The sequence below is a fragment of the Ophidiomyces ophidiicola genome, assembly GCF_022830035.1.
Source record: "Ophidiomyces ophidiicola strain CBS 122913 chromosome Unknown scaffold_28, whole genome shotgun sequence".
Taxonomy (NCBI): domain Eukaryota; kingdom Fungi; phylum Ascomycota; class Eurotiomycetes; order Onygenales; family Onygenaceae; genus Ophidiomyces; species Ophidiomyces ophidiicola.
The window spans coordinates 14,110-31,906 of NW_026054668.1; the positions used below are offsets into that span (position 1 = coordinate 14,110).

At 47.4% G+C, this 17,797-nt stretch overlaps 5 protein-coding genes across 5 annotated transcripts; 3 read left to right on the forward strand and 2 right to left on the reverse strand.

Moving 5' to 3' along the window:
• Positions 1–1,016: 1,016 nt before the first annotated feature.
• SWD1 (chromatin binding protein) lies at positions 1,017–2,708 on the reverse strand (the record flags this gene model as incomplete). The annotated part of the gene is made up of 5 exons (XM_049254484.1): positions 1,017–2,118; positions 2,169–2,309; positions 2,372–2,460; positions 2,518–2,579; positions 2,639–2,708. 5 exons carry the CDS (start codon positions 2,706–2,708, stop codon positions 1,017–1,019), a joined length of 1,464 nt encoding a protein of 487 aa, XP_049106463.1.
• A 748-nt stretch (positions 2,709–3,456) lies between these two features.
• RPO21 (DNA-directed RNA polymerase II subunit RPB1) lies at positions 3,457–8,939 on the forward strand (the record flags this gene model as incomplete). Its single annotated transcript, XM_049254485.1, has 5 exons — positions 3,457–3,585; positions 3,645–3,801; positions 3,865–3,935; positions 3,997–8,873; positions 8,924–8,939. 5 exons carry the CDS (start codon positions 3,457–3,459, stop codon positions 8,937–8,939), a joined length of 5,250 nt encoding a protein of 1,749 aa, XP_049106464.1.
• Positions 8,940–9,661: 722 nt separating this feature from the next.
• On the reverse strand, positions 9,662–12,093 carry ned1 (lipin Ned1; the record flags this gene model as incomplete). Its single annotated transcript, XM_049254486.1, has 5 exons — positions 9,662–10,505; positions 10,560–11,427; positions 11,486–11,771; positions 11,858–11,928; positions 11,985–12,093. 5 exons carry the CDS (start codon positions 12,091–12,093, stop codon positions 9,662–9,664), a joined length of 2,178 nt encoding a protein of 725 aa, XP_049106465.1.
• Positions 12,094–12,466: 373 nt separating this feature from the next.
• On the forward strand, positions 12,467–16,031 carry LOZ57_005456 (uncharacterized protein; the record flags this gene model as incomplete). The annotated part of the gene is made up of 5 exons (XM_049254487.1): positions 12,467–12,523; positions 12,591–12,739; positions 12,793–12,986; positions 13,041–14,053; positions 14,106–16,031. 5 exons carry the CDS (start codon positions 12,467–12,469, stop codon positions 16,029–16,031), a joined length of 3,339 nt encoding a protein of 1,112 aa, XP_049106466.1.
• A 382-nt stretch (positions 16,032–16,413) lies between these two features.
• On the forward strand, positions 16,414–17,786 carry THG1 (tRNA-His guanylyltransferase; the record flags this gene model as incomplete). The annotated part of the gene is made up of 8 exons (XM_049254488.1): positions 16,414–16,427; positions 16,486–16,575; positions 16,699–16,830; positions 16,893–16,937; positions 17,000–17,175; positions 17,234–17,322; positions 17,378–17,482; positions 17,544–17,786. 8 exons carry the CDS (start codon positions 16,414–16,416, stop codon positions 17,784–17,786), a joined length of 894 nt encoding a protein of 297 aa, XP_049106467.1.
• Positions 17,787–17,797: the final 11 nt, after the last annotated feature.

Below are 17,797 nucleotides of genomic sequence, written 5' to 3' on the forward strand. Positions count from 1 at the left end.
ATTTTTTTTGCTGCAGTTGCTGTCATACATTATTATTTCCAAAATTTGTTGGAGCATGCACATATATACCTCATTATGCATCATGGGACAGGAAAAGTCAAAGAGGGAGAAGAAAAGTCAGGGGATGGTTTCTTTCTTTGTCTCCCTTCAGTTTCCTATTTCTGGATGATAAAATTTTCTTTGCTACTCTAAAAAGGCGCCCGTGCATTTCTTTTTCAAGGTGTCTGTGATAATGATGGTGCATGTGCCGCTTCTTATATCTTATTCAGGCGATTTCCTGTGACGATTCTTGTTCTAATGATTAGCATTATACCCTTTAGCAAGGATTGTTATGGTTGAAGGCTGTTTTGGCGTGCTGCTTAGTTCTTGCTTTGCACTACTAGGTATACATGATTGGGCACCCTTATCCCTATGCTTGAGCATTTGAAGTAGACACCAAATCGAATTCTTATTTATTCCGCACAAGGAATTGCTGTACAAACGTAGCTACTGTGCAATGTGCGACGGAGATGAGTAGTAGCCTGAAAGAATGTGACAACTATCTTCTGTTGCAATAGTGGGCTAGGAAACCAGGGAGCCTATCATCCGCCGCGCTTTGTACCGACAGGGTGGCTCCAGCTGTTTAGGAATGGATTGACCCTGACCCGGCCGTTTGGGACCGGCGGCCGCAACGTGTACCGTCCTGGTAGGGTGCACGGGGACACCACCTGATTCAGGCCGGAATATCGCCGTCCGATCCTGACCGCTAGGCTATAGATACATTTGTCTGTAGGTTTTTTCAGCATTTTGTATGACGTATCAGACCTTATTGGTGAGGATGTAGATTGCTGGACGAAAACTGGCCAACCTTGGACCCGTCACCTCTGCTTGGAAGAGCTCGCCTTGTCGGTGACTTGCATGTAATACAGTCCTGGGAAGCCGCTGCTAACCAATTCCCGTGGCCCCGTACTTCTGCCTGAAAGTCACATCTATTTGAGTAGTCCGTATTTGTATTAGTAGTATGATTGCAGGCCTTTTTATTTCCGACGCCCTTTGTTTTGTCCTCTCGAAACACCATTTGCAATAGCCGCCCCGCGACGCCCTTCCGTGTCGTCGAGATTTTCGCTAGTATTGCCGCTATTCATCCACTCTCTTCCGGCTGTGGGACTTTTCTTTCTCATGGTTCCGGGGCCAATAGCCACGACATCGTTCTCACTCTCGCTGTCTGAGATATCCAGTAAAACGGGCATTTGGAAGGCGGGCACCCCATCTTCTTCCACTTCGCCTTTGACAGGTTCAATCGTTAGCACGTCTGGTTCTTCATCTTCCAAATCTAAACGCCGTTGATGCACCTCCTCGGCTGGATGCATGTCGTATTCATCCTCGCGCTCGACATATATAACGTTTTCTTCGACCTCCTGAAAATCGGGCGCTAGCGCAGACCATTTCTGTGGTGTCACAATAGACCATGTGTAGATGCAGCCAGATTCCAACCCACAAGCGGCGACCATGGGCCTGCTTGGGTGCCACTCTACGACCCCAAGCTCTTCCTTCGGACCTTCAAGGATTTTCACAAGAGAGCCATGACTACGCTCCCAAACATAGATGTCGTGATTCATGAACGTCGAGGCGGTGACGAATTCACCAGTTGCGGAGAATGCTACATGATTCCAACTCAGTTTGTTTACCACATCTTGGAATTTGTGCTCGATTTCGAGTTTGATCGCTGACGGTTCCAGGCTAACACCAAGCTGTGACAGGTCAGGCATCAAAATGGTACGAATTACCCGATCAGAACTGTTGACGAGCAGGTCGCGGCCGTTGTTAGCAAGGCGCATTAGGATCACGACGCCGTTGCAGAGTCTGGTCGAGTAGATCGTTTGGCAAGTCTGTGTCTCAATAATATTAATCCAGCCCTTAGACGTTCCTGCTAATATATGATTTCCTAGGGCAGTGAATATTGTGACGCAGGTAGATTGTTTGGCATCTTGTGCCGTTTGCTTAGCAGCAGTTGCGGGATCGACGTTCTCGACGTTTGGGCGCAACGGGGCAGACGGAAGGATGCATTTAAGAGGTTTGGGTGTCGTTATATCCACTAAAACGGGTTGGTCTTCGAAAAGGGATGCCACAAAAAGCCAGCTTCACGACAAGTCAGTGTAAAGCGATATATGGAAAGACAATACCCTCACTGATTGAACGGATGTAGCTCTGCAATGTAAACGGGAGCCTCGAACCGAACCGTCCTGACTCGCGAACCATCCTTCATGTCCCAAAGTACGCATTTCCAATCTTGAGAAGAACTTAGTAAATATCTTCCGCATCGCGACCAACTAGTGATGGACATTAGCGATGAAGTGTGGGATTACTATTGTTTTTAAACGAAAGCTAGTACCTTAAAGATTGTATTTGTTTGCTGTGTCCTCGCAGTTTTCTGGCAACACCATTGGTCTCCACATCGAAAATGACTATTGTGCCATCCACCTAAACAAGTCAAGCAATTAACCCATGTCGACTCAGAGCGCTCGCGTGAAATCTCACTCGTCCGGAGGCAAGAAAGTCGCCTTTTCGATTGAATCGGAGGCACGAGGCATGGCCGCTGCCTAAATATCTGACATTAGCACGGAATACGGCTGCCAACGAATTGGAGTTATCGACGTACGGAGTGTTCCAGTGAGCGCATCCGGGTAGTCTTGGGCTAGTGCAAATGGATCGATGAGGGCAAGGTTCATGGCAGTTGCCAACAGCTCAGGAAAGTACTAATATGTAGAGAAAGAGTACAGAATTCCTAGGGGTAAGGGGGCGAGTATACAAGCAGGTTCATCCTCTCAACACCTTGCTCGTGGTGCTGGATGACTGATTATGTAACGAGCGCGGAGAAACTTCAAGTTTTGCCGCGCTAGTCTTAATGTAGACGCCGAAGTGTGGTTGACAGCCAATCATATATCCCGCTTGGCTGACCCTGTGGCTGGCCGCCTATATGCTTAGTCATCAACAGTTGAGGCGCCGCGCTAAGCTGAAAAAACTCGAGCTAAAGGCATCGCAAGTCTCAAGTGAGGCAAGACTCAGACAACCTCCTTTCATCAACTTTACGAACCCTCGCTACATCCACAACATTGTGGGGATATCGCTTTTCGTATTGTGGTATCTCCTCACAATCGGCAATACTCGTTATATCGGCGATTTTACTCTTCTTATCACCAGGATCGCGTCTGGAAACTGTTGGCAGGTGTACAGATTCCCAGGCCGCCCTCGTGGCAGGGTCTGCCAAACGTCGGCAGCAGGCCCGACATAGCGACTCTTGACCCTCTGCTTAAAAATCTTTTGATTTCTGGATCCTGCGTCGCCGTTTTTTTCGTTGAAATTAAGAGGCCTTCCTCTGCCGACGCGCCGCCACCAGTCACCGCAAACCTTCACCGTTTTCACTTCGCCATTGCGTTTATCACTTTGCATACCGCGCGCCATCTATAATCTACAATCATGTCATCTGTCAAGTTTCCGTTTTCTAAGGCGCCGTTGCGCACGATCAAGGAGATACAATTTGGTCTTCTTTCGCCTGAGGAGGTCAAACGAATGAGCGTGGTCCATGTTGAATACCCTGAAACCATGGTTAGTCACTTGAGATTATTCATTTGGCCTCAACTGTTACTAAGATAAGTATAATCCAGGATGAAGCAAGGCAGCGACCTAGAGAAAAGGGCTTGAACGATCCGCGACTCGGCACCATCGATCGGAATTGGCGTTGTGCAACCTGCGAGGAAGGTATAAATGACTGTCCAGGTCATTTTGGTCACGTTGAATTGTCTACACCAGTATTTCATATCGGTATGCCGTCTTTAATTTCGTAAATATATTCGTTTGACCTAGGCCGTTAACAATTTTGCACAGGTTTCTTAACCAAAATCAAGAAGCTACTTGAAACTGTTTGTCACAATTGTGGAAAAATCAAGGCCAATACGGTTAGTCATCCCTTCAGGGATGGCAAAATCTGAAACGGCAATATTTACTGACATTCATCAGAATGACCAGAAATATCTAGATGCTCTCCGGTTCCGCGACCCCAAGCGGCGTTTTGACGCGATTTGGCGGTTATCGAAAGATGTCCTCCTTTGTGAAGCCGATCCTCCTCCAGATGAAGATGAACCTTTCGGCAAAGAATCGTCTAAGATGACTAACAGCCATGGTGGTTGTGGAAACGCGCAACCCCAAATTCGAAAAGAAGGTATCAGTCTGGTAGGTACTTGGAAGCCGAGCAAAGCGCGCGATTTGATAGATGATAAGGATATTCAACAACCAGAAAAAAAGCAAATTACTCCACAGATGGCGCTGAATATTTTCAGAAATATCTCAGAAGAGGAGGTCCGAATATTGGGGTTGAGTAACGATTACGCGCGACCGGAGTGGATGATTATCACTGTACTCCCCGTTCCTCCCCCACCGGTGCGTCCCAGTGTTCTTGTTGGCGGAAGCTCCGGCGGCCAGCGTGGTGAGGATGATTTGACGTATAAACTGGCCGAAATTATTCGTGCGAATCAGAATGTCACCCGATGTGAACAAGAAGGGTCTCCGGAGCACGTTGTTCGCGAATTCGAGTCTCTGTTACAGTACCACGTTGCAACTTATATGGATAATGACATTGCTGGACAACCGCAGGCTATGCAAAAGTCCAACCGTCCTGTGAAAGCTATCCGAGGTCGCTTGAAGGGTAAAGAAGGTCGGCTTCGACAAAATTTGATGGGAAAACGTGTTGATTTTTCAGCCCGTACGGTTATAACGGGTGACCCCAATTTGTCTCTGGACGAAGTTGGCGTTCCCATCAGTATTGCGCAAACACTGACATATCCGGAAGTTGTTACCCCCTATAATATTAATAAACTAGGCCAACTTGTGGATAATGGCCCTGACGTACATCCCGGGGCACGGTACGTAATCCGCAGTTCTGGTGAACGCATTGATCTTCGCCATCACAAGGGCGGCGGTGGCCGGAACTTTTTGCAATGGGGCTGGAAGGTTGAACGCCACCTTATGGATGGGGATGTTATTCTATTCAATCGACAGCCTTCTCTGCATAAAGAGTCAATGATGGCTCACCGTGTTCGAGTTATGCCTTACTCTACATTCCGCCTGAATCTGTCTGTCACAACTCCTTACAATGCTGATTTTGACGGTGATGAAATGAACTTACATGTGCCGCAAAGTGAAGAAGCCCGTGCAGAGCTTAGTCAACTTTGTTTGGTTCCCTTGAACATTGTGTCACCACAGCGAAATGGTCCTTTAATGGGTATTGTGCAAGATACACTCTGTGGTATTTACAAAATCTGTCGTCGTGATGTTTTCCTTACAAAGGAGCAAGTCATGAATATTATGCTCTGGGTCCCAGAGTGGGATGGTGTTCTGCCACAGCCTGCAATCCTCAAACCTCGTCCTCGGTGGACGGGTAAGCAAATGATCAGTATGGCATTGCCATCTGGCCTTAATCTTCTGCGCGTGGATCGTGATCGAGCTCCTTTGGCGGAAAAGTTCTCGCCGTTGAATGACACTGGTCTTTTAGTCCACGGAGGTGAGCTCATGTATGGAATGTTCTCCAAGAAAACTGTGGGTGCAACGGGCGGCGGTATTGTCCACACCATTTACAATGAATATGGACCTGAGGTTTGCATGAACTTTTTCAATGGAGCCCAGACTGTGGTCAACTACTGGCTGTTGCACAATGGCTTTAGCATTGGTATCGGTGACACAATCCCCGATCTTGCTACCATTCAAAAGATTGAAGAAGCTGTTCGTATTCGAAAGGAGGAGGTTGACACAATCACCGCGAGCGCAACGGAAAACACTCTTGAACCACTACCTGGTATGAGTGTTCGTCAAACTTTCGAAAGCAAAGTTTCTCGAGCTTTGAACAATGCTCGTGACGAAGCAGGTACGGAGACCGAGAAGAGCTTGAAAGATTTGAACAATGCCGTACAAATGGCTCGTTCCGGATCGAAAGGATCAACAATTAATATCTCTCAAATGACAGCCGTTGTGGGGCAGCAATCTGTGGAGGGAAAACGTATTCCATTTGGGTTCAAGTATCGTACGTTGCCACACTTCACCAAAGATGATTATTCTCCGGAATCTCGTGGTTTTGTAGAAAACTCTTATCTTCGGGGTTTGACGCCCACCGAATTCTTCTTTCATGCGATGGCTGGCCGAGAAGGTCTTATCGATACTGCCGTGAAGACAGCCGAGACTGGCTATATTCAGAGAAAGCTGGTCAAGGCTTTGGAAGAAGTAATGGTGAAGTATGATGGCACTGTTCGCAATTCGCTGGGTGATGTTATTCAGTTCCTTTATGGCGAAGATGGGCTTGATGGGGCTTTCATTGAAAATCAGCGTGTCGACATTATCAAGTGCTCCGATGAGCAATTCCGAAACAGATTCCGTGTCGATCTTATGGACCCTACTAAATCACTTTCTGCTGAAGTACTTGAGCAGGCAACAGAAATAGCGGGCGACATGGAGGTGCAAAGATATCTTGACGAAGAGTGGGAACAGTTGCAAAAGGCGCGAACATTCCTACGGTCAGTTGCGAAAGAAGATGAAGAGATGATGCAATTGCCAATCAACGTCCAGCGAATTTTGGAGTCTGCGAAGACAACTTTCAGAATTCGTGAAGGCACAATTAGTGACCTGCATCCTGCAGATGTCATCCCGCAAGTCCAATCACTTCTTGATCGTTTAGTCGTTGTTCGTGGAGACGATATCATATCAAAAGAGGCTCAGGAGAGTGCGACATTACTCTTCAAAGCCCAACTTCGTTCTCGCCTGGCCTTTAAACGCCTTGTTGTAGAATACTCATTGAACAAGCTCGCTTTTCAGCATGTCCTCGGAGCCGTCGAAAGCCGATTCGCAAAGGCTGCTGCAAATCCAGGCGAAATGGTTGGAGTCTTAGCTGCACAATCTATTGGAGAACCGGCAACACAGATGACGCTTAATACTTTCCATTTTGCTGGTGTTTCGTCTAAGAACGTTACTCTAGGTGTCCCTCGCCTAAAGGAAATTCTTAATGTTGCTACTAATATCAAGACTCCATCTATGACCGTCTACCAAGCCCCGTCGCGTTCAATGGACAAGGAATCTGCAAAACAGCTTCGTAGTGTTGTGGAGCATACAAGCTTGAGATCTGTCACGGAAGCCACGGAAATTTATTATGATCCCGATATACAGTCTACAGTGATCGAGGCTGATCGCGACATGGTTGAGTCGTATTTCATCATTCCCGAAGATGTTATGGATGATTCATCACGACAATCTAAATGGCTCCTTCGTATCATTTTGAGCCGACCGAAATTGCTTGACAAAGGGCTTACTGTTCAAGATGTTGCCTTGAAAATTAAAGAATCCTACCCTCAAGATATTGCCGTGATATTCAGTGACAACAACGCTGATGAACAAGTGATTCGGATTCGCCAAATTCAAGATCCCAAGCAGGATGACGATGACGACGACACTGAATATGATGTAACGTTGAAGAAGCTTGAGTCTCATCTACTTGACACGCTCACTTTACGTGGTGTGGCAGGTGTTGAACGTGCCTTTATTAACGAGAAGTCGCGCGTGCGTACCCTTGATGACGGTTCTCTCTACAAGAGTAGCGAAGACCCGCAATGTAAAGAATGGGTGCTTGAAACCAGCGGATCTGCTCTCGGCGACGTCTTAGCGATTCCAGGAGTGGACGCTACGCGTACCTATTCTAACCAGTTCATTGAGATTCTTGAAGTGTTTGGGATTGAGGCGACACGAACAGCGCTGTTGCGAGAATTGACTCAAGTGCTTGCATTTGACGGGTCATATGTGAACCATCGCCATTTGGCCCTTCTTTGTGACGTTATGACTTCTAGAGGGTTTCTCATGGCCGTCACGAGGCACGGAATCAATCGCGCTGATACAGGCGCATTGATGAGGTGTTCTTTCGAGGAAACGGTCGAGATCTTGCTTGATGCTGCCGCTTTTGCCGAGTTGGATGACTGTCGTGGAGTTTCGGAGAACTTAATACTGGGACAAATGGCCCCAGCCGGCACAGGTGAATTTGATGTTTTCCTTGATCAAACAATGTTAATGGGAGTTGTCTCAAACAACGCTGGTCTGGTCACTATGGGCAATGTCGACAAAGGCCTATTGTCGGATGGAGCAGCAACTCAGTACGACAGTGGTTCGCCAATGCAGGAGACCATGTACATCAGCTCTCCTGACCCGGATTCCCAATTTTCACCTATTGGCCAAGCTGGATCTGAGACCCCGGCGGGCTTTACTGAATATCAGCCCCCCGGATTTGGTGGGTTTAGCCCAGCTGGTGGCAGGAGCCCAGGAGGTTATTCACCTACTAGCCCATTCGATACCAGCCCGACCTCGCCTGGGTATTCTCCGTCTTCTGGCTATTCTCCCACGTCTCCTGGAATGAGTATCACCAGCCCACGATTCATGGCATCTCCAGGGTTTTCTCCCGCCAGTCCTACATTCGCTCCGACTTCTCCTGCATATTCCCCAACTTCCCCTGGCTACGGACAGACCCAATCACCTACCTCTCCTTCATATTCACCTACCTCTCCTGGATTTTCTCCAACATCCCCCAGCTATAGCCCCACATCGCCAAATTTCAGCCCTGCTTCCCCCGCATTTAGCCCTACATCTCCTAGCTATAGTCCAACAAGCCCGGCTTTTGGCGGTGTCACTGGTAGACACGTTTCTCCGACCTCACCAACATCTCCAAAGTATACTCCCACTTCTCCTGGTTGGTCCCCCACAAGCCCGGAGGCCTATTCGCCAACTTCTCCCAACTTCTCGGGGTCCCCAACTTCCCCAGGCGGTCCTACGTCCCCAGGATACAGCCCTACTTCCCCAACATTTCACCCGACGTAAGTATACCGAGTCCTAAAGTCTCAAATTGCTACTGATGATATTCTAGATCTCCTCGTCATTAATCCTACAATACAGCCTGTCTCGGTCTCTGGTTGCCCCTACACTCCCCTCGATGGGTTCAACTATCGTTGTACAATACTACCACCTCGTTTTGATTATTATCAGACATTTGAGGCCTCGTTTTACGTGTTTCTTTGTTGTTTTATAGCTGGTTGGTTATTTTATCCTATGATCTGGCGTTTTATAAGGGATATCTATCTTTTTGCGAATGGCACCCACAGATTGACCAAAAATTGTTCTTACACACTTTGTCTCTGTTTTCCCTATCCAATACGATGGATGTCCATGACGGTACTCGGCCGCGGTGACACGAGAAAAAGACTTTTGACGAAGACTGGGGGAGGGAAAAACCTTGTTTCTCTTCAGCATTGACTACTGTTTAGATTGGCATCCCTGTGCTCGATAGCAAGGCGTTCAAGCTGCCTGCGGCAGCTGGCTATTAATTTGGCTCGTTATCATTTACTTCTAATGGTCTGTACCTAGAACGATTCTTAGGTGCTAGAATGATAATAAAAGAAATATTGGAGATGCAGACTTCTAGAATCTATAACAGAAAACGCCCAAGAAAAATTCCGACGCTTAAATGCCAATCAAAGTAAAATGTCCCCATAGCTTTCAAGGAAAACTAAAGCAGAAAATTTCGCAGGGGCTACAGGCTGTGAGACTTCCAGTAATCCCGCTGTTCAATAGGTGCGCTATTTGCCCCAGTATGTTTGTAGAGCTTTCAACGATGTCGGGTTGGAGACTTAGCGTTTGGAGGGTCACTACTCAGACTCTCTTGGCTTGTTCCATCAAGGCCACCATCTTCTTCCGATTCAATTATTGACTCAGCCATTTCGCCGGATGTAAGAGAAGTGCGGGAGATATAGCTTGCTCCCATCACATCGGCAAGTTCATCATCTTCATATGTGCCGTCATCGCTTAAGTCCTCCTCGTCCGGATTATTGTCATCTGTATCGTCACTATCCGTAACAGAGAAGTCTTCTAGCTCGCCAGGGCTATCACGCCAGTACCTGAAATCTGTGAAATCCTCAGCGCCCTCTTGCACCAGCAAGCTTACGGGTGGAAAAAAGTGATCCACCAACTCCCTCATTGAGACATAGCTGCTTCTATACTTATTGAGACTGAGAAGATCCAAATAAACCTCTGCATTGGAGTTGATAGTAAAGATTCTTGTGGATGGAATATTGACAGACCGGTAACTAAGCGCATCCGTAAGGCGGTTTCCAAATCCCGCATAGAAAGGGTTCTCACGTCCTTTAAAAAGGTTAAGAATATCGCGAAGACAAGCCATTTTAAAAACCTCTGGCTTCCGCAAATAAATCTCACGTCGAAGGGCAGCAATCGTGCGATCAGGACTCATGATTACCGGGCCTTTGGGAAGTTTATACCCGTCCTGGACAATTCCATTAAGATAGGTACGTGTAGTGTCTGCCTGTCCGGTTGAGCGACTGGTCAGATACATGATGTTGTAGCCATTATTCACGATATCTGTATATAATTTAGCAACACCGACATGTGTCCAATCACGTCCGATCATATTGAGAACGTGCCCCAATGCATCAGATCTACAGAACCCGGGTTAGTTTTTCAGAAATAAACAATTGGAAACAAGCACTAACTTTGTAATCGTTCCGTCAATATCAGATATCACGATGGGAGTCTTGAAGTTCCAAAGGTACATAATTGCTGGGCATGTCGCTCTATTTACTGTAAAGGTCATGGGGTTAGCACCCGATTTCAGATTTAATGCCCTGAGCTGTTCGCTTGTCAGTCGGAGTGTTTTTGCATAGTTTCGGGTGTTATCATCGGCTGTCGAATCTTCCAATGGAGTGTGTGGTGGCGTGGCATAGACACCTTGTAAATCCGACTGGGAGCGAATGTGCCTTTGGTTTGATATTGCCGCAGTCTGTTCGCTGTCGCTATGGTATCCAGGCTCTGATAGGGCGTCGCCAGGTAAAGGGTGATTATTTGGGAGGTCATTAAATGTGGCGCGACGGGAGGCGGATTCCTTTGCCTCTTCACTACTGTATATCCAAAGATTCCCATGTTCATCCGCACCAATCAAAGCTCCAATGTCGTAATGTCCTTCCAATTCCTCGGCAAGAAGTTTACGAGCAACCAGCTCTGCACGCAATGCGTCCTCATCGCTGCTTTTATATCCTGTCATGTCAAGCATCAAATCTCCGGTTTCAGTAACCTTCGACGGGATATTGGAGACTTCCAGCTTTTTGGAGAGTGACAAGGCTCGAGAGTACGCTTCTTGAGCAGAAACAGGAGGGGGGCTCTGGGATCTTTGCGAAGACGGGGAGTCTTTCTCTGGGCTAAATGTTGAGGGCGGTGGCGAAAGACGTGCCGGATCAAAATCCACGGTACTACCGGCCCTCGAACGGGGTGTGTGTGGCGGGAGAAATTCATCTGGAGCTCCCGGAGAACCGCCTAGCCAAGGTCGGCTATCATCCAGAGACTTTGAGATCGTTGTTGAGATAACTGTTTAGTTATTAGCCAAATGAGACAAGTATAAAATTATTTTTATTGGCGACAATACCAGGGTCTGTTGACATTCTGCCCGTTGTTGGTATAGTCGGCCTTCCGTCAAGCTTATCATTTGGCGAACTTGCAGATAGATCTAGAAAGTCCGGTTCCTGAAGCGAGCTTGACGGTATATCCGACTCGCTAGCTGCATGCAGTGGGCTAGCTGCAGGCGACACAACAGGTGAGGTTTGGAGGGATTCGGGTACTTGGTTGGTGGTTTCGAAGACAAAAAACGCTTCCCCGCCTTCGCCGAGCTTCATCGCATAGTCCTGCTTAACACCATTTACGCAGAATTCCACCTGTAGACTCTATTAATACCCACAAAAAGAATCAAGTCAAACTCAAAGGGGAAAATAGAGAAAAAGAGCATTTGCTGGTTTGATACCTTCTTCTCATAAGGCCGAAGCAGGGAGAATTTGCCGAACCGGACATGGAAAGGAGAGCATGCCAGCGTTCCTAGAAACAGCTATCAGCCTGGTTCAAAAATATTTAAAGTAATAGCTTGAACAAACCATCCTCCTGTTCAATCACTATTACGTCAATAGCTCCACTAAGAGTGGCCGGGTTGATCGAGTTCCACGTTTTGGAGACTGAACCGCTGATACTTCGGACGTACTGCATTACTCCTGTCCGCCCGTCTTAGACTAACAATGATGCCGTCCGGAAGTTCACTCGCAACTAGATTTGCCGATTGCTTCGCATATATAGCCTGTAAGCGGAAGGTGTGGTGGTGGAATGTGGTGGTGTGGTTGGGATTCACAAGCACCAGCAGGCTAAAGCGGAATCTCATGTGACGCTACAAATGCTCCAGTCAATGACGAGGCGACGCCGTTCTATGGGCTGTCAACGAGGAGACATAACACAGCCAGAAGAATAATCGATGGACAAGAGTAGCAATCAGGAAACTCGTGGCCGTAACAGAAATGTAGGCCAACCGAGTTTGCGATGCTTTTTTTCTCTTGCCATTGGAATTCGGAATGACTGAAGGACCATAATGGACCCACCCTCACGGCACGTGATATGGAAATATGATTATCCGGCATTGAATAAGGTACCTATATAACTGTTCTGGAAATTCGACGTCGAGGGTTACTGACCGTAAAGCCTGTCCAGCTCAGCGTTCTGTTATAGTTGGGAGCCTGAGTAACGGGATGTACGAACCGTTGCGTCTTGTATCCGACACATACCCTGGCGTTGTATCTGGAGTGAAAGTCCAGGGCGCCACGGCACTTTTTATCGCGGTGTCTATTCTCTGGGCACTGATATGGTAAGCTCCTGACATTTGATGAAGAGATGACCTTCCTGCTAAACGGCAATTAGGCTCTCATATCGTGCCTACCAGGTCTGCTTGACCCCAAATGATGTTCTGGTAGATAAATTGGGCTTGGATATTCCACCGCCGCCAGAGGTGACCTTGGAGGAGATCGGCAGTCGCGATATCCGTATCGCCTGGAAATACCCCGATTCGCATAATTCGATTCATAAGCATATAATTCAAGTGAATGGAGTCAGAGGTTAGAAAAATAATTCCCTGCCCACTTTGTCTATTATCTCACAGCCTGGTCCAGTTGGCGAATCGAAACGCTCGGAAACTGCTGTGTCTGTCTCGAATCTATTATCCGGACATATCTACCATATTTGTGTTATTGCAATAAGTGCCGCCAATTTTCAAACGTCCAGTGCTGTTCTTCATGTCCGGACAAATTATGATGATTCCCAAGGCGAAAATGGTGTTTGCGGCGGACCGTATATACAGGCATACGCGCCTCGGCCTTCCATCCTTACATCACCTTCGGCTCCAGTGATGACCCGGGAACATAGTTCTGGTCCTCTACAAGGCAAACGATCCGTGGCTGGAAGGAAAGGGCCTCTATCCGCCTCAGTCACTGACTACAATACGTCACATGTAACTAGCGATGATGGTAAAGGGAGTAGCCTCGAGGACTCTGAAGAGACTGTTGAACGACTTGCAGAGCAACTGAAGAATATGCAACAGGAAAACGATACACTAGACCGCCAGATCTGCCAAGAGGAGAAAGAGTATGAATTGTCTTTGGGAGAGCTTGAGGACCGGCGAGATGAGTTGCGACAACGTGTTAAAGAGAAAGACGAAGCCAGTGGCGACCTTCGTAAACATATCAACAAACTTGAAAGCCTCAATCGCAGCGCTCAAAGCGAACGGAGTAAGCGCGAGAAGCAACTTCAACAGAAAGAAGCTGAGAAGAATAAGCGCGCCGATGATATCGCACGTTGGGATGCAGGGGTTTCAGAAATGAGAAGCGCTGCGGAAAGGCTGCAAGGTGAGAAAGCAGAAATTGAGAAGCAATCGGCAAAACGGCTCGCGGAGTATCGCAGTAAAATTCGTGACGAACAAACGGGAATGAAAGCCCTGGAAGAAGACATCAAAGTCAAGGGAGGTCGTATCAAGCTTCTAGAAGAGGAGAGGCGGCGACTTGAGGGAGGGGATAATGAAGAGACGAAAGAGCTAGACCGTTTGGAACGAGAACGAGATTGTCGCTGGGAGATCAAGATGGCCAACCTGCGGGCTCAGTATACGTCTTTGATCAATGTGCATACTCAGGTTTGTTTTCCATCTTTAGAGTCTCGAGTAGTACTTACTAATTGAAATACAGGCCCAGCAACAATACTACGAAGCTCAGGAACGCCTAAAATGGATCACCTCCCAGCGACCGAGTACAACACTGCCTTACGTTCCGATCCCAGCCCTAGATTTTGATACTGCCCGGAGAGCGAACACGTACCGTCGTAGCCGTCATCGCAGCTCCCTGACGAGTAATGTCTCTTCTCCTGTTAGCTATTCCATTGCGGAATCAACATTTCAGGGTTCTAATTCTTATCGCCAACTGGGCACTGCCTCTCCTACCGTTCCCCCAACGTCTGCATTTTTTAATATAAATAACGGAATGACCATCCCTGACCCTGCAGACCAGCTGAGCCCCATTCGTACTGAACCGAGTAACCCTCCTATGAGCCCACGAGCCGATGCCCTGCTCCCATCTGATTTGCTCGGAGACGAAGATCAACCTCCTTCGTCTCCACAAGAAACCACTGAATTTCCTACATTGCCCGTTTCAGCAGCTGCACCTTTTCAGGGCCTCCAAAATTCACCATCTCCAGCCTCCTCCGGGAGCCATCCCCCTAGTCTTTTTACAAGCCCGCGGGAAAGCATCATTAACCTACCTGAAAGCGAACATAAATCAATGCAAACAGCAGAGTCACAAGTGTCACCAGACGCGGCACAAAGCGCTTCGCGAAAACTGTCAGGGTTGTTTGGCTTTCATAGACAACGAGGACGGACCATGGCTGACGGCCCTATGCTGGGCTCCCTTAAACCTGGGCAAAGCCAATCCTTTCCTCGCAACATGGACCTAGAAGATCTTGATCCTATTGGAACCCGTCGCCGACGTTTGAGCTATACAGGGGGCTGGGCAAATCCAATGGCCACTCTCTTCCCTCGTTCGTCAACAACGCATGTTACAGCTGATAGCTCTTCAGATCGTTTACCTGCTTCACGTCGAGCCATGTTCCCAAGCTTCTTCACAACCGGAAAAGCCTCAAATGCTTCCTCTGATATGCTGGAGAACACAGACCCCAAAATTGGCTATAACCAATTTAGCCCAAGGCATGATCCTATAAACCCATCGATACTCGGGACTGTACGACGGGACTCCCTTTCTCCCAGACCAGCATCTACATATTCCTTTGACACGCTTCTCCCTCGGCCCACGTCGGATGTGCCACCATTTGGATGGCCACCACCAGACATACACCGGAATGGGCCTCTTAATGTTGACTGGTCCACCACTGGGGGCGCGTGGTCGCGAAGTCAATCACGCCGCCCTTCATTCCAACTAGGGTCATCAAGTCATCTCCCCCCTGCTTTTCCTTCTGATATCAATTTTATCGACCAACCCTACGAGCCACAGCGACCAATACAAGCCCCAATAGGGACTCGTCCCCCATCATCACATCGTCCGATGACCCCGAAGCTGAACCCTGCCGCCCCTTCTTTCAAAACTCTGTTTGGTAAAAAATCCGAACGGTCAAAAGCCAAAGACACGGATACTCCCAAATCTCATGATGAGGCACAATTTGAAAACACCTCCCCTACCGAGTCCCGACAATCAAAGGATACACGGTCCATTCGAACGTCAGCTGCCGAATCCCGTGAATCACTAGAGCGCATCTCTTCCAGTACACCCTCGGACGTAATTAATTCGAAGGAATCCTTTATTCAAAAAATCACACGCAAGGGCAGTTCTAGCAAATTTAATATGCCTTGGAAGGACCGGGCGAGTTTGTTTTCCAAAAAAGGCGAAGCTGCTGGGCAGGCTGATATTGACGATGACGGTGCGAATGAGGCTCAACTTGGGAAAAGCGTTGATAGCGCTGCTTCAAATACGCCATCCGTCGAGAAGCTAAATAAGAGCGGATTTAACCTTAGTTTCAGGCGTAAATCAAAAAAACCAGACAAGACGAGTGAGTATAATGAGAAAATGAGCGAGGCCGGCGACGAAGATGTTTTCGAAGAAGCGTGAGAGCCCTGCTTTCTATGCAACGCGGGAAAACTTTGTATGTAGCATATACAGTGTCTATAACGTATAAATTCCTCCTAGGCTAGCATCTACATACAACGACCTTGTATGTCAAAAGAGGCGAGCGAGCCCCCAAATGTACCTATATTCCAGCAGAATCGTTTCATGACGCAATCCGGCTTCAGAAATATAATTCTTTCACTTGACTACAGGTAGTTTCGGTAACCAGGCAGTTAGTTATGTATGTAGTTTTAACTATGTAATTAAGCCTTAACTACTATGTACCTAGTTACCTATCCCCACAAAAATCGATAACTACATACCTAGAGCCAGAAGTCAACGGCCGTTTTCTGTTACTAGTTTCAATAACACCAATGTTGCAAAAATGGCAAATTCAAAGTATGAATGCCTTCAAATAATGTGCGAAGCTCTTAGCCAGCTGACCATTGCATGCAAGATACGAGTATGTGAAGTCTTTCGAGCGGGATGACATTTTACTACCCAACACATGGATTGTTGTCAGAATCGACGGTAGAGGGTTCCACAAGTATGTATGTCCTTCCAGCTGACTAGAATATAATTTTTCAAAAAAACTGTTCTACACGCCAGTATCTGGCAAATAGCCCGAGAAATGCGTTTTGTATGGATTTCTCTGATATCGAATGGACAGATTTTCTGCGCGCTATGGCTTTGAAAAGCCTAATGATTTACGAGCGTTGAACTTGATGAACGCTGCTGCCAAGGAAGTTATGAAAGATCTTTCTGACTTGGTCATGGCGTACGGCTCTAGCGACGAATTTAGGTGTGTGGTGGCATTCTTCGAAACACTCACTCTGGTTTTCACTGACAGGCTGCACTGAAAAGCTTCGTTTTTCACCGGACCTGCCAGCTATTTGAAAGACGTAGTAGGTAAGTCGCTTTCATAGGCTCCAGGTTATTTATAATACGAACTGTTGCTGAGTGCCGATAAGCAAATTGGTATCGACTGTCGTTTCGACGTTTACGGCGCACTATGTTTATAACTGGCCCCAGTTCTTCCCTTCGAGTCCTTTAGAGGTAGAGTGGCTACCCACTTTTGACAGCCGAGCTATACAATATCCAAGCCTACAAAACCTGAGAGACTATATGAGTTGGCGTCAGGTCGACTGTAGGTGCCTTTGCAAGTTCCACGCTCCAGGCGAATTGTTCCTTATCGGATGATGCAGGTCATATTAATAACTTATACAATACAACATTTTGGAATATGGTGCTACGGGGTGGGATGAGCAACGTGGATGCGGAAAGCGCCTTACAGGTGTGTGATTACCACACATAGGATGATTCATTGAATGGAAGACTAAACAGTATAGGGGACTGTTTCATCCGACAAAAACGAACTTCTCTTCTCAAGGTTTGGTATTAACTACAACAATGAGCCTGAAATATTTAGGAAAGGAAGTGTGTTATATCGTGATGTATGACTGTAGATTCTTCTCGAGTGTTAAACAGGCTGAATGCTAACTCGGCCAAATACAGTTCGAACAAAAGCAGCTTGAACAAATTCAAAAAGAGCGGCAGAACGCTGTTCCAAAAGAGAGCCGCAGTGATAAACCGAATAAAGAGCAGCCTGAGCTCTCCAAGACCCAGAGGGAACAGCAAAAAAAGCTCCAAAAAAAGGCTGGGATTGCGGTTGTTCATGTGGATATAGTCAGAGATGAGTTTTGGGAGCGAAGGCCATGGATAGTATCGAACAAGCCAGGAAAACTTCCAGAAACCTAGAGTTGGGATGT